Source organism: Drosophila arizonae, chromosome 5, assembly GCF_054131065.1.
Source record: "Drosophila arizonae isolate 15081-1271.41 chromosome 5, UAZ_ARI_1.0, whole genome shotgun sequence".
NCBI classification, from domain to species: domain Eukaryota; kingdom Metazoa; phylum Arthropoda; class Insecta; order Diptera; family Drosophilidae; genus Drosophila; species Drosophila arizonae.
In genome coordinates, this window is record NC_142925.1 from 17,285,425 (window position 1) to 17,299,833 (window position 14,409).

The 14,409-nt window shown below is 37.6% G+C and overlaps 2 protein-coding genes across 3 annotated transcripts; one reads left to right on the plus strand and one right to left on the minus strand.

Annotated features, from left to right (window-relative positions):
• Positions 1 to 44: 44 nt before the first annotated feature.
• Positions 45 to 2,687, plus strand: GPHR (Golgi pH regulator). Its single transcript, XM_018010623.2, has 7 exons — positions 45 to 305; positions 370 to 640; positions 702 to 927; positions 999 to 1,183; positions 1,261 to 1,442; positions 1,501 to 1,686; positions 1,743 to 2,687. Exons 1-7 carry the CDS (start codon positions 45 to 47, stop codon positions 2,016 to 2,018), a joined length of 1,587 nt encoding a protein of 528 aa, XP_017866112.2. The 3' UTR covers positions 2,019 to 2,687.
• Positions 2,688 to 8,128: 5,441 nt separating this feature from the next.
• On the minus strand, positions 8,129 to 11,763 carry LOC108615830 (uncharacterized). 2 transcript variants are annotated; one of them, XM_089470339.1, is made up of 3 exons: positions 11,650 to 11,763; positions 10,676 to 10,881; positions 8,129 to 8,832 (listed from the first exon to the last, which is right to left on the minus strand). In XM_089470339.1, the coding sequence occupies exon 3, from the start codon at positions 8,811 to 8,813 to the stop codon at positions 8,193 to 8,195; it is 621 nt and encodes a 206-aa protein (XP_089326465.1). In that variant the 5' UTR covers positions 8,814 to 8,832; positions 10,676 to 10,881; positions 11,650 to 11,763; the 3' UTR covers positions 8,129 to 8,192. The 2 variants fall into 2 exon arrangements, with proteins under 2 accessions (XP_089326465.1, XP_089326466.1); XM_089470340.1 differs by lacking the exons at positions 10,676 to 10,881; positions 11,650 to 11,763 and adding an exon at positions 8,887 to 8,966.
• Between the last annotated feature and the right edge of the window lie 2,646 nt (positions 11,764 to 14,409).

Below are 14,409 nucleotides of genomic sequence, written 5' to 3' on the forward strand. Positions count from 1 at the left end.
TTGCTTTTTATGTTAATGCCGGTGTCAACGAAGAATTTACTCAAATGTATCGATATGTTGTAATTGAACGTACAACATTTAGCAGTCTGGCAACGCTTATCCGGGCATCGGCGTTTTTGTTTATATTGCTTGTTGGCAAATTCCATTTAACGAGTGCTGACGAACAGGAGTTAGGTGATCTTCAACTAAGCAATGTCACTGCCCATGCACTTAAGCGTTGCAATAATAACAAGCAAAGCATAAAAGAAGTGACTCAGCCTAAAATGGGTTTTCTGGGCGACTGTGTAATCGTGTTCGTGTCGCAGGCAAGCGGCTAAATTCATGCTTTAAGTGATTTGTATTACAAATGCCATTTATTTTGTTTTCCAGATGCTGTTCTTTGCCGGCGGCTGGCTGTTCTTCAATAAGCAACTTTTTAAACACTATGAGATCCGTCACATATCCGTACAGTTGATATTCTCCTCAACATTTGCGTTGTCCATTACCATGTTCGAGTTAATTATTTTTGAAATTATTGACGTATTGGAATCAAGTTCCCGTTATTTCCATTGGCGTCTGGGACTGACCCTTTTGTTGGTCATGGTTACCGCCGTGATACCTGTCTACATTTGTTATTCTGTGATACACAGCATTTCCTTCTGTAAGGCAAATACTTAACGAAATTTAAGACGTACTGCAATTAATTCAATTCCTTACCGCAGTCTCCGATAGATGGGTCCGCATTTTGACTACACTCTGCTGGTTTGTCTTCCTTTACGGACTTTGGCGCATCGGTGAACCATTCCCGCTGCTGAGCGCATCGCATGGCATCTTCACAATCGAACAGGGAGTGTCGCGCATTAGTGTTATTGGTGTAACTGTCATGGCCATTCTCTCCGGCTTTGGTGCAGTCAATTATCCATACACCAGCATGACCTATTTTATCAAGTACCCATCGAGCCCACACACAACTGTAGACTTATCTGATTTTTTACTAATTGCTTTTTTTTTTATTGCAGGCCCGTTTCGCGAAATGACATCATATGTTTTGAACGCCGTTTGGCTCTAACTATCGACATGTTGACGGCTAAAAAGAGGCGTATTGCAATGGCCGTCTATAATCATAATAAACAGCATCCCACGAAGCCTCGTATTTGGGATATGCTCACCTCAGCAGTGCATCGTACAAATATCGCTGGGGAGGGTAATCAAATTAATTGGATATTCTATTCTAAATTCAATTTAGTTAACTTATATATATATATATTTTTTTTTTGGCAGACATCAATCAGCTAAAACTCGAAGTTTACGGCTTAGAAGAGTTGCAACGATCTATTTTTCTAGAACTAAATTCACTCAAAAATATGGAAGAGCGTCAACGCTGGTCGCAGACATTGCAGGGAAAGTACTTTAATGTGCTGGGTCATTTTTTTAGTGTCTACTGTGTCTATAAGATATTTATGGTTAGTAATGTAAAGCTATACAATTTTAGTCATCTGTAATTGCTGATTTATTTTACAGTGCTGTATTAATATAATATTCGACCGCGTTGGCCGTAAGGATCCGGTGACGCGTGGCCTAGAAATAGCCGTGCACTGGTGTGGCTTTGATATAGATTTGGCTTTCTGGAACCAACATATATCCTTCCTTCTGGTTGGCTGCATTGTGGTTACATCTATACGTGGCCTGCTGCTTACGCTCACAAAGGTATGTGTTTTGTTAAGTTAAAATGTATTGCTGTAAACTAAGTTGTTTCTTTGCAGTTCTTCTATCGAATTTCATCCAGTAAATCAAGCAATATTATTGTATTGATTCTGGGTCAAATTATGGGCATGTATTTCTGCTCATCAGTTCTGCTGATGCGCATGAATATGCCAGCCGAGTATCGCGTGATTATTACAGAAGTCCTTGGCAATTTGCACTTCAATTTCTACCATCGTTGGTTCGATGTCATATTTCTGGTCAGCGCCCTCACTACCATTATTGTATTGTATTTGTCCCGCAAACCTGTTCGCGTGGACGATACAGACTTGAATTAAACCAAAAGAGAGTAAAGATCATGACATGTTATGATAAGCTAGGCACAATTCAGTTAAACATATTTAATGCAAGCTTTAAGTTATAAAGATATATGTCTATATATGTATAATAATCAGTGTATACGCCTCTGTGTATGCATACGTATATATACTACATTTCTGCCTTAGTATCTTAAGTAATACATAGCACAAAACTTCATTTACAGCAGTGAACTATTTAAAATATGTAATATTTGCTTGTTTTAAGGTTAAATTCCATGATATAAAAGCTTTCAAATAGCGTACCCAGTATTTGTATTCACTTAATAAAGCTTTTGAGTTACAAAAGCTTTGTCAAAAGCACTAGGCAAAGTCTCTGTGTTGTCATGTAACAAATATCCTTTTTGTGCTCAAGGTTGACTCAGTTTTGAGTGTCTTCCCCTCTTGTTGTTTGTTGTTCCACTCGTTCCATTGCTACTGTTGTATGTTAATAACATGAATCTGTTAATGTTAATGTTGACTGTTTAGAATTGTTGGGTAATCTGGTGGCTCTGTAAGAATAATAATAATAACAATAAGATGTAGGAACTAGGACATTTCAAGGAAGCTGCCAAGAGAGGACTTACGACTTACATTAAATATTTTAAGATTTCCGAATAAAAATGTCTTTTACATACGTATCTTCAGAAATATTTCCTTAGAGTATTCTCTTTGCTTTTCTGCAACATTCCGAAGTCATTTAATGTCCTGGCCCAACTCAGAAGATCCGCTTAAAATGAAACTTAAAGCTGTTAGGAATTTAAAAAATTCCACAAGCAGCCAACAGTTGTTGAAAGGGTAATGAAAATATAACGATGCGTGTCAATTCGACGGCAGACTCGGCCTTTTGGGCCAACTGTAGATAAAATGCCATTAAATCTGCAGCAGCATCAGCAGTAGCGGGCCAAAAAAAAAAAAAAAAAAAAAAAGTGAGCAAAAAGCGTTCAAGTGTCTGAATGAATAAATCATGAAACAAAAATGATTGAAGGGTGCGGCCCAAAACAGCCACCCCTGAAACTGCAGTGCCCTTAAAAACTGTCGAACAAAAGCGCAGTCCACTGACGACTAAACCCGATTTAATCAGCTGTAAATTCGATTAGCTGTTAACAATGCATGAGGCGACGGCCCATTGGATGATGAAAGAAACTGGACTAGAGATGAGCACACACACACACACAAGCACACACATACACAATAGGCGCAAATAAAGTCATCCTCACTTATCAATGTTGTTTTTGCCAGCTTCAACATGTGCATAAGTTATTTAAGTCATTTGCATTTGTTGCACTTTGTGCTGGGACTAACTCTGCGGTCGTCCGACACTTCCACTCGGCTGCACGCTGTCATCTCTAATTGTGGGTGGTTAGCTCGCGTAGCGCTCACTCGCTCGCTCGCTTGGTCGCCCGCGCGTTTACTGTTAGCTCACCTTATCGATTTCATCGATTAGTGATTGATAATGTGTTTGGCCTGCTTGCTGCTCCTCTTACTGTTCCTGTTCCTATTGCTGTTGCTGTTGCTCTGGGCGCTAACCTCGTTGCCTGCTATGCAAATTTCCTACTGATTTGAATTTCATTTTCGTTACGTATACGCACCATATGCTTGGCCATAATTAATGCGCTGTACACCAGCCGGCTAATTAGCATAAACTAAATTAATTTCCTTACTTGAGCCCTGGGGCTTTCACGCCCATGCTGATTGACAATATCAGATCCATGCCAGGCCATTCAAGCTGGCTTAAGCCGCAAATCGCTGGCAATTGCTAAGTGCCTCCCTCCATCTTTTATAAATTCGCCTTGACACTAGCTGGCATCTATCTGGCTGGCGTGCGTATTTAGCATATTGGCAGCGCCTCTGCGACATGCGACCTTTTTTTTTTTTTTTTTTTTTTTGCTGTTGTGCGTTCACATATGCCTCTCCGATTTTCACCTATCTTGAGGCAATGGCAGCAACAAATTTAGCAGCTAGCAATTGATGTTATTGCCAGTGCTTGCCAGTGCCGACTCGCTGCAGGATATGACAACGGCATTAGCATATGAGAAGGCCGCTCCGATTGCTAAAGAATTTCTGACAGCCTTTGTGCCAATTATGTAAGGAACGTGTGCGTCTCTCTTCTCTGTGACAGATGAAATGGCTAGGGAGCTGCAACTCAAGATGCGACAGCAAATGGGCGACGTAGATCCTAGATGAGCAAAGTTAAAAGTTAAGTTTAACTTGAATGTTGAGCAGAGCAGTTTGCATATATTTATTTTACATATATTATATTTAAATTTAACTTTTTATTATATATTATTTATTTAAATTTTTATTAAATAATTATTATATAAAAAATACATAAGTCCGATTTTATTATTATAAATCTGAATTATTATTATCATTGTAAGTATTTTTGATTGCAAAACAGAAAACTCATTAGGGAGCTCAAAATGATATACCATTATTCCAATACCTATAAATTAGGGGTGTGTCCACTCGATTGACTTTTTAAGAAGAATATATGCATAGACTTTAAGGCATAGGCTATTATCCTTCGCACAAAATATATAAATCATATAGAAAATATATCTATACTAAACATAAGTCGATTAGGTGCTGGAAATTCTATATTTAAGAGTTTGAAAATAAAGACAAGAATCTATAAATTTCTTGTATTTATTTTTAATCTTAAATATCGAATTTCCAGCACTGGCTGCTTGGCATTCCAGAATTAACTAGTTGGCTCGACGTTGCTCTAATGAACCGCGTTTGGTATGCATTAACCTATAGCCGCACACTTTGGCCTCATTATACTAAACCTCATCGATTGCTATGTACTGACCGTTCACTAATTAAGCTCTTTTTTCTGCTTCCCTGGGGCAGCGGCAGGTGCGCCAGGTGCGCCCGGTGCGCATGTCTCATTAGCGTGCTCTGCGCGTAATTAACGCCACAGACTTCCAATAAGTAGCAAATGCAACTGTCTACGCAATCAAAGCATTTGCAATTATGACATTGATTACGCGCTTAGCCCCATGAATGGCTCATAGCCAGAGGGGCAATACAAAAATAAGTATTTATAGCCAATTCATGGTTGATGCACAGGGGAAATGGAGGACCCTAAAAGCGCGCCTCATTGGGCGCGATGCCTAGATAGTGATAAATTGAGAGAAAATGCGAAAAGAAGAGGAAATGAAATAAAGCTCATATCGGGAAAAAAAATTGTGAGCCCAAAATCAGTTGACATTGGGCATATAGACTTGACTCTCCCTCTCCTTCTCTATGTATATTTCTCTCTTTTCTCATTACCCATTGCCAATCAAATTATTTGAAATATAAATTATTTAAAAATGCTGCAACAATTCGAGCTGCGTGGGGCAGAGCGAGCCTGCGTCCATTGAGTACAGGGTGTTTGGTTAAATGGGCGAGCACTTAACGTGATTGTTGCCAGCGTGAAGCACCCTGTACAGTGATTGCACCTTTTTTGTAGGTCTCACTTAAATATATGAGCAGCCATATACAATGTTATGTATGCTGCAGATCAACGTAGATTCCCAGCTGGGTCTCGGCTCAACCAAATCATGGTTGTTAATAAGGCCGATGATGAGCCTGCTACAGCTACAGCTACAGCTACAGCTACAGCGGCAGCTACTGCTGTCTGTCCACTGTTCGCCGTTCGTGTATTGATGAGAACTCAATAATTCAATACGGCTGCTTGGGCGGTCATTAAGGGCAGTGAGTGGGCAAAGGCAGAGCAGCGCTCCTGAGTGGCTGACCCGACTGTTTCGAGTGGCCGCCCGTATGCGAGACATGCGAATAACTACACACACACACTCACACTCACACACTATGCACAACGGAAAGGTCGCTTATAATAACGTTATGCATGCTTTTAGGCGCACAAGGACAAGGCAGGTCCTTAACGAGCTACCAGCTACAGCTCGAATCCTGCCGCTTGTCGTGCTGCTCGCTGCTGCTATTAAATTTATCGCTGCACAGCATCAACAGCCACGCCCACAAGAGTGCAACTGCAGTTGTTTATTATGCATGGCGTGGCAGCCACAGTGAGCCACAGTGAGCCAAGTTCGCTTTTAAACTGTGCCAAGATTATTCCCTCTATTTTGCGCTTCAATGACTCTTGCCGTTCAAAACTTGGCTAAGTTTAATACATCTCAATCTAAGCGCCTGTCGTTGTGTCTACCTGAGTGAAAGAGAGAGGGAGACAGAGAGAGAGAGAGAGAGAGAGCGAAAGTTGCCATAAATGTTGATAAGACATGTTTGTCAGTCGCTTTACCAGCACCTGCTCACCTGCCCAGCTGATTGAGTGGGCAAATGTGTAAAGTCTGCCAATTTGTGTGGCCTGATGATAAATGCATGGCCTGGCATTGTACAGATTGTTTTCTTAGCACACAGAGCCGGCAGCTTACATGGACGTACCGTACGCAGTTTGGTGTGCGGCTATTCCGGATTTATTCAACAATCTGTAAGCCTATTATTGCCAGCAGTCTCGCTTGACTCCAATTGAGCTCTCGGTTCTCGTAGCTGCACAATAGTATTTACTGTAGTAATAACAAATGCCAGAGCGCTTCGTTAGCCATGCTTTAACCTTGCCCACACACAGCCGACTGTCTAAGCCCATTGCCATCACATTCCGACAGCCATTTGCTCCATTTGCGCCATTTGCGACACAGCTGATTGCTCTGGTCAGCGGCCATTTGTTGGCAGGAGTCAGGCCAGTGTCGCTGCCGCTGCTGCTGTTGCTGCTGCTGCCGCTGCTGCTGCCGCTGTCATTGATGGCATCTCAATCAAGGCTGTCATATGCAGTGACACGGCCCTTCAACGCCACGCGCCACGCGCTGATGAAGCTCCACAATTTCCGCAATATTCTTGTAGCTTTGCTCTTTGCAGTTGGCCAACTCTTTTGCTTTTCTCTTTGCCTTTGTCTTTCATGATGATTGCTTGACGCGCTCGAAGCACGCAAATTATGTAGATGTAATTGGCAATCGGCAATTGGCCCCATGGTCTAACTGTTATTCATGACCATTTGACGGTGCTCAAGCTAACAATTTATGATTATATGCCTTTAAAGATTGTCAAGATATAAATTTATGCTACTATTTCTACTACAAACAGCCAATCAAGTGAGAAAATGTACTGGAAACGAGCTCTTATCGAATATTTGGTATAATTTTATGGAGCTTAGTTTATATTGGTATTGAGTGTGGCTGGCATTCCGTGTGGCATCAGATTAGTAATTGTCTTGATTGCGCCAATGCTGAGTATAACGCACGAGAAATGGATAAACTAGGGGAATATTTTCTACATATGTACATATATTCTATATATGAGAAGCAGACACTGTATAGCGCTTTTGTAACGATAATTAAGAATATTGTTGACTATTATCTACAATCATATGATACAATTTGTTTTTTTTTTTTAACTCCCTTTTATTCTTTTTGAAACCAAATTAATCGTATCAGTCTTTTTTAAACTTTTTTTTTTAAATCCTTTGAAAAAGCATAGCAAAAATTCAGTTACTCAAATGCATTCCAAGTACAATTGGGAATATATTCCATATTAAAAGAAGTACTGTAGATATATATGTACTTATTTCTTGAGAGCAAAAATCCTATCATGAAGCTTCCTAATAAAAATGGCTATATAAGCTGACAGAATTATGAAACCTTCAATTAATTTGTATTTAAATACTATATTATATAAGTCGTCCTGTGCATATCAGAAGGTTAGGCTATTTATATTATTTTCTGTGTTCTTAAGCTACTATATTTGCATTGTACAGATTCAACGCTTAAAATTAAAACAAAACAAAACAAAAACCAAAAATCAAAAAGACTATATTCATTTGCAGCTTATGCTTGTTAACTGTTTTACATATATTAGCATACTTATATGAAGGGCTTGGATTTTAATAACTCGGCAGACCGACAAGGCTATTACAAAATGTGTGTTATAATCGCGTTAACAAGCTGCACTGTGCTGCAGCTGATTTGGCTTTCAGCAAACGAGCGCTTCAAAAAACCGCTGCTGCTGTCCCTGGCATGTCCGGCACAGTGAAAAAAGCTTTGTTGGTATAAAAAAATAGAAAAATGGTAACAGAATTCTTAAATATCAAACGGATTTAATTTACATAAAACACAGACCGAAAAGTAGCTTTGTTTAAAATTAGTTTAGAAAGAACAGGCTAAAATGCTCGCCCAGATTGTGGGTGTTGTGCAGCTCCTCCCCGGGCTCGTCGAAAAATATCTGGAGCAAGACAGTGGCGCGAATGCAGCGCGTAATTGCATTGGACATGATCAACAGCTTAAAGAGGATGGTCATGATTATCTTGCATATATTATCCGGCTGTATGTCGTCCACATTGCGCGTCACTTGGATAAGGCTGCAAACCAAGCTGTACATGCTAGCCAGCCAGCAGCTGATAAACATCAGCAGGTAGGGTCCGAAGTATACGAACATGCGCTTATTCATGGGCACCCGCTCTCCCTGCACCTCGTCGCTCGGATTGCAGAAGTTGCAGCGCGAGCACTGATAGATCCGGAACAGCATCATGAGTATAACGAAGACCACGTAGCCCTGTGTGCGCACATCGAAGGTCAGCAGCGAAGAGTAGGTTACCAAAAAATTTAGATACCGCAACCAGAGGAACCACTTGTGCTTCTCCCTGACTAGCGGCACCACGGCCGCCGCCTGGAGCATTAGCCATAGGTACGCAACTGACAAGAAGCATCGCAGCAGACACATCAGAGTTCGTCTGTATTTCCGACGCTCCTGCACCTCTGGCATCCTTAAGACTTGATGTCAGCTTAAAAATCAAACACGAAATTGAAAAGAATTTTTTATTTATTTATTTTGTTACTTTTTATTTGCTTAATAAAGTTATACAGAAGCGAAAGGCCAACTACACACACACACTTTGTGGGTTTAAATAGAAAATGATGAAAAATTCCCTTTTATGACAACTAAATAGCAGACGAGTCGATCCCAAGCTCTACTCAAAGTTAGTTTATAGTAATATATAAAGTAAATATATATATATTTTTTGCTTTGCCTGAATGCCAAAGTTCAATCAAAGCTACAGTAATAAATCAAATGCTAAGGTCAGCTATAAAAATATGCATATACTTTAAATAAATGTTAGCTATTGTGCATTATCTGGCGCTGATTTGTCAACACTAAATAGTATGCATTATAAATCTATTTATAAACTATTTGTAGGACTTGCCCACAGAGAGCTACAAATTAAATATTTATTATCACGTAATATATAATTATATGTAGCCGAAGCGAACAATCACAGATGCGAGTTTTGGACAAGGAGTTAAATGTCAAAGTTTAATCATAGGTCAAGCGCGAAATTCGATTTCCCTTTAATAGTAGTGAATAATCGCATACCCTCTAAATTGATTTAAATTGATTTTTATTTATTTAAAAATATTTAATTTTAATTTTTTTTTTATAAATATAAATATATTTGTACATACACATATATTATAAAAACGTAACTATTTTTTGCACTTTTGTATTTCGCATGTTAAAGCTTTAATTATTATAGGTGATATTTTTATTAATATTATTTTTTCTTTTTTTTTTTTTTTTAATTTTTTAATACTAATATATTTTCAAATTCATTAGTGTTAGTATAATAATTCATTCAACAATGTACTTTTGACATTCATAAATTCATATATCAAGTAGCTCAATCTACCTGAAAATAAAATACTTATTGGATAAAAAATAAATACGTATATACATATATAAAATAAATAGAATAGCAGAATATACGTGCCCTATTCATTTATCTTTTGTTTATGCGTTGAATAATTAATACATGTATATTTATAGACACTTCCTCATAATATTGCGTATACGCAGAGTATACATTTATTTTTCATTATCGAATTTTAGAATTTTTAGTGTGAAAATATTAATTGCGACATGTTGGACGAGCTATTTAAACACATTTGTATGCCCAAATCAGTTTGTCATGCTAGACTGCAGTTTGCAGTTAGATATCATGGTATTTTGTGTGTCGGAAGCTCGTCGTTAATGGATCGAATTAAGAGAATAAATGAAATGTTACCAAGCGCTGACCAATCGATATATTTCTATATTTGAACTGTGGCAAAGCTAACGTTATTTTGGTGAACATCTCATGTCTCGGACTGAACCAGCTAAGAACTAAGCTAAAATATGAAGCTGTATCAGCTGACGTTGGTCATTATTTTAATGATCCCGGCCAGCCAGTGTAAATGCCCCAATGGCAAGCAGTGGAACAGCATGGCCATGAAATGTATTAAATATTATTTGGGCGCATAATCACGCAGTGGTCACCCTCCACCACACGATGACAATGATAATAAAAAGTAATAAACACAAAAAACACATTTATATAACTGTATGAAAAAGGTGCGAGTGGACTATTAGCAGAATGACAACTAATTTCTGGGTTAAGCCACACAACAAAGCAGCAGAGCACAACTCTCATTTATAACATTTAAAGACAAAAAACAGGAACACAGAGGAAAAACAAACATCAACGCTGCGAGCGAAGGGCCACAAAATGGAATGGACAACATGAAAAATTAAATGGCATTTTGTGAAGCCAGCCGAATGCCAACGAGTTTTCTTCTTTTCATATAATTTACCAAAGCATGTCCTTGTCAGCTCTGTCAGCCATCTTACGGTAAGAATGTTGCCAACTTGTCAGCTCGCCGCATCCGATGGCCTTGTCCTTACGGTTAATCCTTTGTCAGCGACACTCAGGCGTTCAATATGCCGTCGACTTGCCGGTCAACTCCAATAAATATAAATGGTGCGTTTTTAGGACCCGCACGGCTTGTAGTGTCATGCCCTAAAAGTAGTCAAAATAAAAGAGAATGTTTTCAATTTTTGAGCTCAGTACTCCATACATATTTTTTCAAAATGGAACGAGAGCATTGCTGACCGAAGCTGTGATTACTGACAGCATAAATAATGTTTGTCTCTTGGCCTGCAAAAAAAGCCAAATAACAGAAAAGGATAGTTCTGTGGAATGTTACGAATATGTATAAAAAGTAAATCTTTTTTCTTTTGTACAGAAATATGTTCGCTTATAAAATAAATATATATACATTATATAAATGTGTGATATGAAAATATGTTCGTTTATTGCCCAGGCCCTGCACGAATTTGTCAAAATTGCGTTGCTATCGATTTTGGGCATCGATTCACTCTCTCTGCCCCATCTCTCTGCCCTATCTATAACCATATTGTTGTTTTGTGTTGGCTTCAAAGATAAATATTAATAAACAACAAAATATATGCGAGCAACACAAACACATGCACAAGCGCACACACTCTTCCTGTTGCTGTCAAACATGCAGCAATAAAATCGTACAACATCACGTATACGCAATCAATTGCTAATGGCCATCGCAGACATTTGGCGCAACGGTTTCAGTTGATGCATATTAGTTTTATTATTATTATTATCTGAATATTTGCGCCATGGGTGAGTTAAATAATAAATTGTGAAGCGCTAATTACAGACAGCTGCTGAATATTTGCCCATTGACCCGAGGCTGTGTGGGCTCGAAAATTTATAAAAGTGGGCGGTGCTGGCTGGGTGGTTGGTGGTTACCTGTGTAGTCGTTGGTGGGCGTATCATTGACTTGAACTAAATTGGACTCATTAAAACTTTGAGGTTGTCGTGCTTGTTATTCCAACCAGTATTCGAGTGGATAGAAAGGTCAGCTTTTACGTTTGTCGTAAATATGCATAGGAAATGGCTAAATGAGTATCCATAGCTGTAACGAATTGGATTGTATATTTAACGCTGTTTACCACTTGGCTTTGTACTAATTGAAAATGCGTCATCTACTTCAAGTCATCCATTGGTTGCTTCTGCTGCTCGCTCTGGTGTCACCAAATAACGTCATCAAATGCTATCGTGAGTAGTAATTGTTGTTTTTCATAGCCACACATACCAATACCATCATTACGTTAATCGTTGATCGTGTAACAGATCCTTACTACCGCAACACTGCTACCAACAAATGCGAAAAGTTCAAGGCTATCGCAAGCAAATTGGGTGACTTGCAGCCCACGATCCTCGTAAAAGCTCAATGCGCTGATGGTTTCGTCTGGCAGAAGGCAGTAATGTCATGCGTTTTGCCTTGCTCGAAGAAGGGCTGCAACCATCGTGTGTTGGACACACTGCCTAAACCCGAAAAGCAATGCCCTATTATGCATTATCTGGACTTGCTGACCAAAAAGTGTATAAAAATAGTACCACCTCCTACAATCATTAGAAAGAAGTTTATCTAACATTTTTAAAATATTGTATCGATGATATTTTATGTTTTGAAAAATATCAATATGATATTTAATATGCAACTTTTAAAAAATCGATATATCAATATTTGTCGATTTTTTCTTAAACTTTTTTCCCACAAGAAATTTATGATTGGTCCAAAAAAAGAATAATAAGAATAAATATGTTTTTATTAAAATGATAAAGACCGCATTTTTTCATTAATTTAAGGCACATTTGGCTGTTCTATTTTCAGATTCCGAATAAATAGTTTTCACCATATTCATTTTTTTACTTTTGTGCTTGGTTCACTTATCACAAGAGTGACCAACTCAAATATATAAAAAAAATCGCAAGTATATTTGATATTTGGCCAAAAAATAATCCCGATACAAATATATTTTTAAACAACAAATATCGATATATTGATATTTCGATATATTTTCGACAGCCCTAATTAAAAGTTTATCAAAGTTTTTAGTTTTTTTAGAGTCTGGAAAGGCTGACAAAGAAAATTGATTTCTACTTGGGGAATAAAACACAATTCGTGGGAAATAATAACAGGGGAATAATAACTAATACATTAACTTATTTCAAGAACGTTGACACTTTTTAGTTTGTTTACTTTATTATAGTAGATTGCTGCCAAATTCAAAAGCGTTCAGCTTGATTAATTTAGGGAAAAACAGTTTTTTTTTTTTTTTTTTTTTTTTTTTTTTTTTTTTTAATATAATGAAAATATAATAAAATATTTTAGTTGGTTGATTAATAAAATCAATATTTATATTTCATTATGTATATTGTAAAATACATATATTAGAAATATATTATATATAAATATTAAAAAATTAATAATAAAAATATGTAAATATTAAAATATTGGAATATTTAAAATTATGTCAAGAAATATAAAATTTAAATTTATTTACAAATAATTATTCGATTAAATAGTTAATAAAAAACAAAATCAACAATATTCAAAAAAAGGAATACATATTCATTGTGATATACAAATACATTTATAAATTTGTTTTGTTTTTTATTTCTAATGCAATGAATAAAATACAATGAATAATATAAATCAATACGCATGAATTACTTTACACTTGTCGTAAATATGCATAAGAAATGGCTTAATAAGTATCCATAGCTGTAACGAATGGGATTGTATATTTAACGTTGCTTACTACTTGGCTTGATTGACTAGTACAAAATGCGTCAACTACTTCAAGTCATCCCTTGGTTGTTTCTGCTGCCTCTTAGTCTGCTGTCTCTTAGTCTGGCGTCACCACGTAGAAGAAAATGCCATCGTGAGTAGAAATTGTTGTTGTCCATAGCAAAACACAAATAACATCATTTCGTTAATCGTTGATCGTGAAACAGATACTTGGGTTTACGACCCCGTTATTAAAAAATGTGTAAAGCCTAATGGGCCTATTCCCACCACACCTAGAGCAGATGACTTGCAATCCAGTATCCTTATAATACCTAACTGTGCTGAGGGTCACATCTGGCAGCAGGAACTAATGACATGTGTGAAATGTCCGGAAACGGGCTGTAACCATCGTGTGAATAAACCACAACTCGTCTTCGAAAAACATTGCCCTAATATGCAGTATCTGAACTTGGCGACCAAAAAATGTGTAAACTTAGTACCACCTGTTATTACCTATAAAATTTGATCAAAGTATGGTTGTTTTTCAAACGTAGAATATCAATAAACTAACTGAAAAACAAGTCTCTAGTCGAGACTGCTCGACTACGAGATCCCCTGAACCCTTCGAGCAATAGCTATTTCAATCATTTTTAGCGTCTTTCTGCTTACACAAGACACACGCGTACATACATATACACACACATACACACACACATACACGCACACAAGCTCCCACGGCTAAACACGCATGGGCTGCAGTGTGCGCTTGCTATGAGAACTTAATTGTTTAATAACTTTTCTTGTGGACATACGATCATGAAACGTTCAGATTATGATTATAGCATGGATATGCATGTATTTGCCAAAGCACAATATAGGATGTAGGGCTGGGGCGTAAATTTTAACAAAAACATAAATTGTATAAAATGCTT

Bases quoted from the DNA above. Each gene is read 5' to 3' on its own strand.
- GPHR (XM_018010623.2), top strand. From the start codon at position 45: ATGTATCGATATGTTGTAATTGAACGTACAACATTTAGCAGTCTGGCA. The intron at 306-369 runs GCAAGCGGCTAA...TTTGTTTTCCAG, and splicing joins TAATCGTGTTCGTGTCGCAG to ATGCTGTTCTTTGCCGGCGG. The intron at 1,184-1,260 runs GTAATCAAATTA...TTTTTTTGGCAG, and splicing joins TACAAATATCGCTGGGGAGG to ACATCAATCAGCTAAAACTC.
- LOC108615830 (XM_089470339.1), bottom strand. From the start codon at position 8,813: ATGCCAGAGGTGCAGGAGCGTCGGAAATACAGACGAACTCTGATGTGT.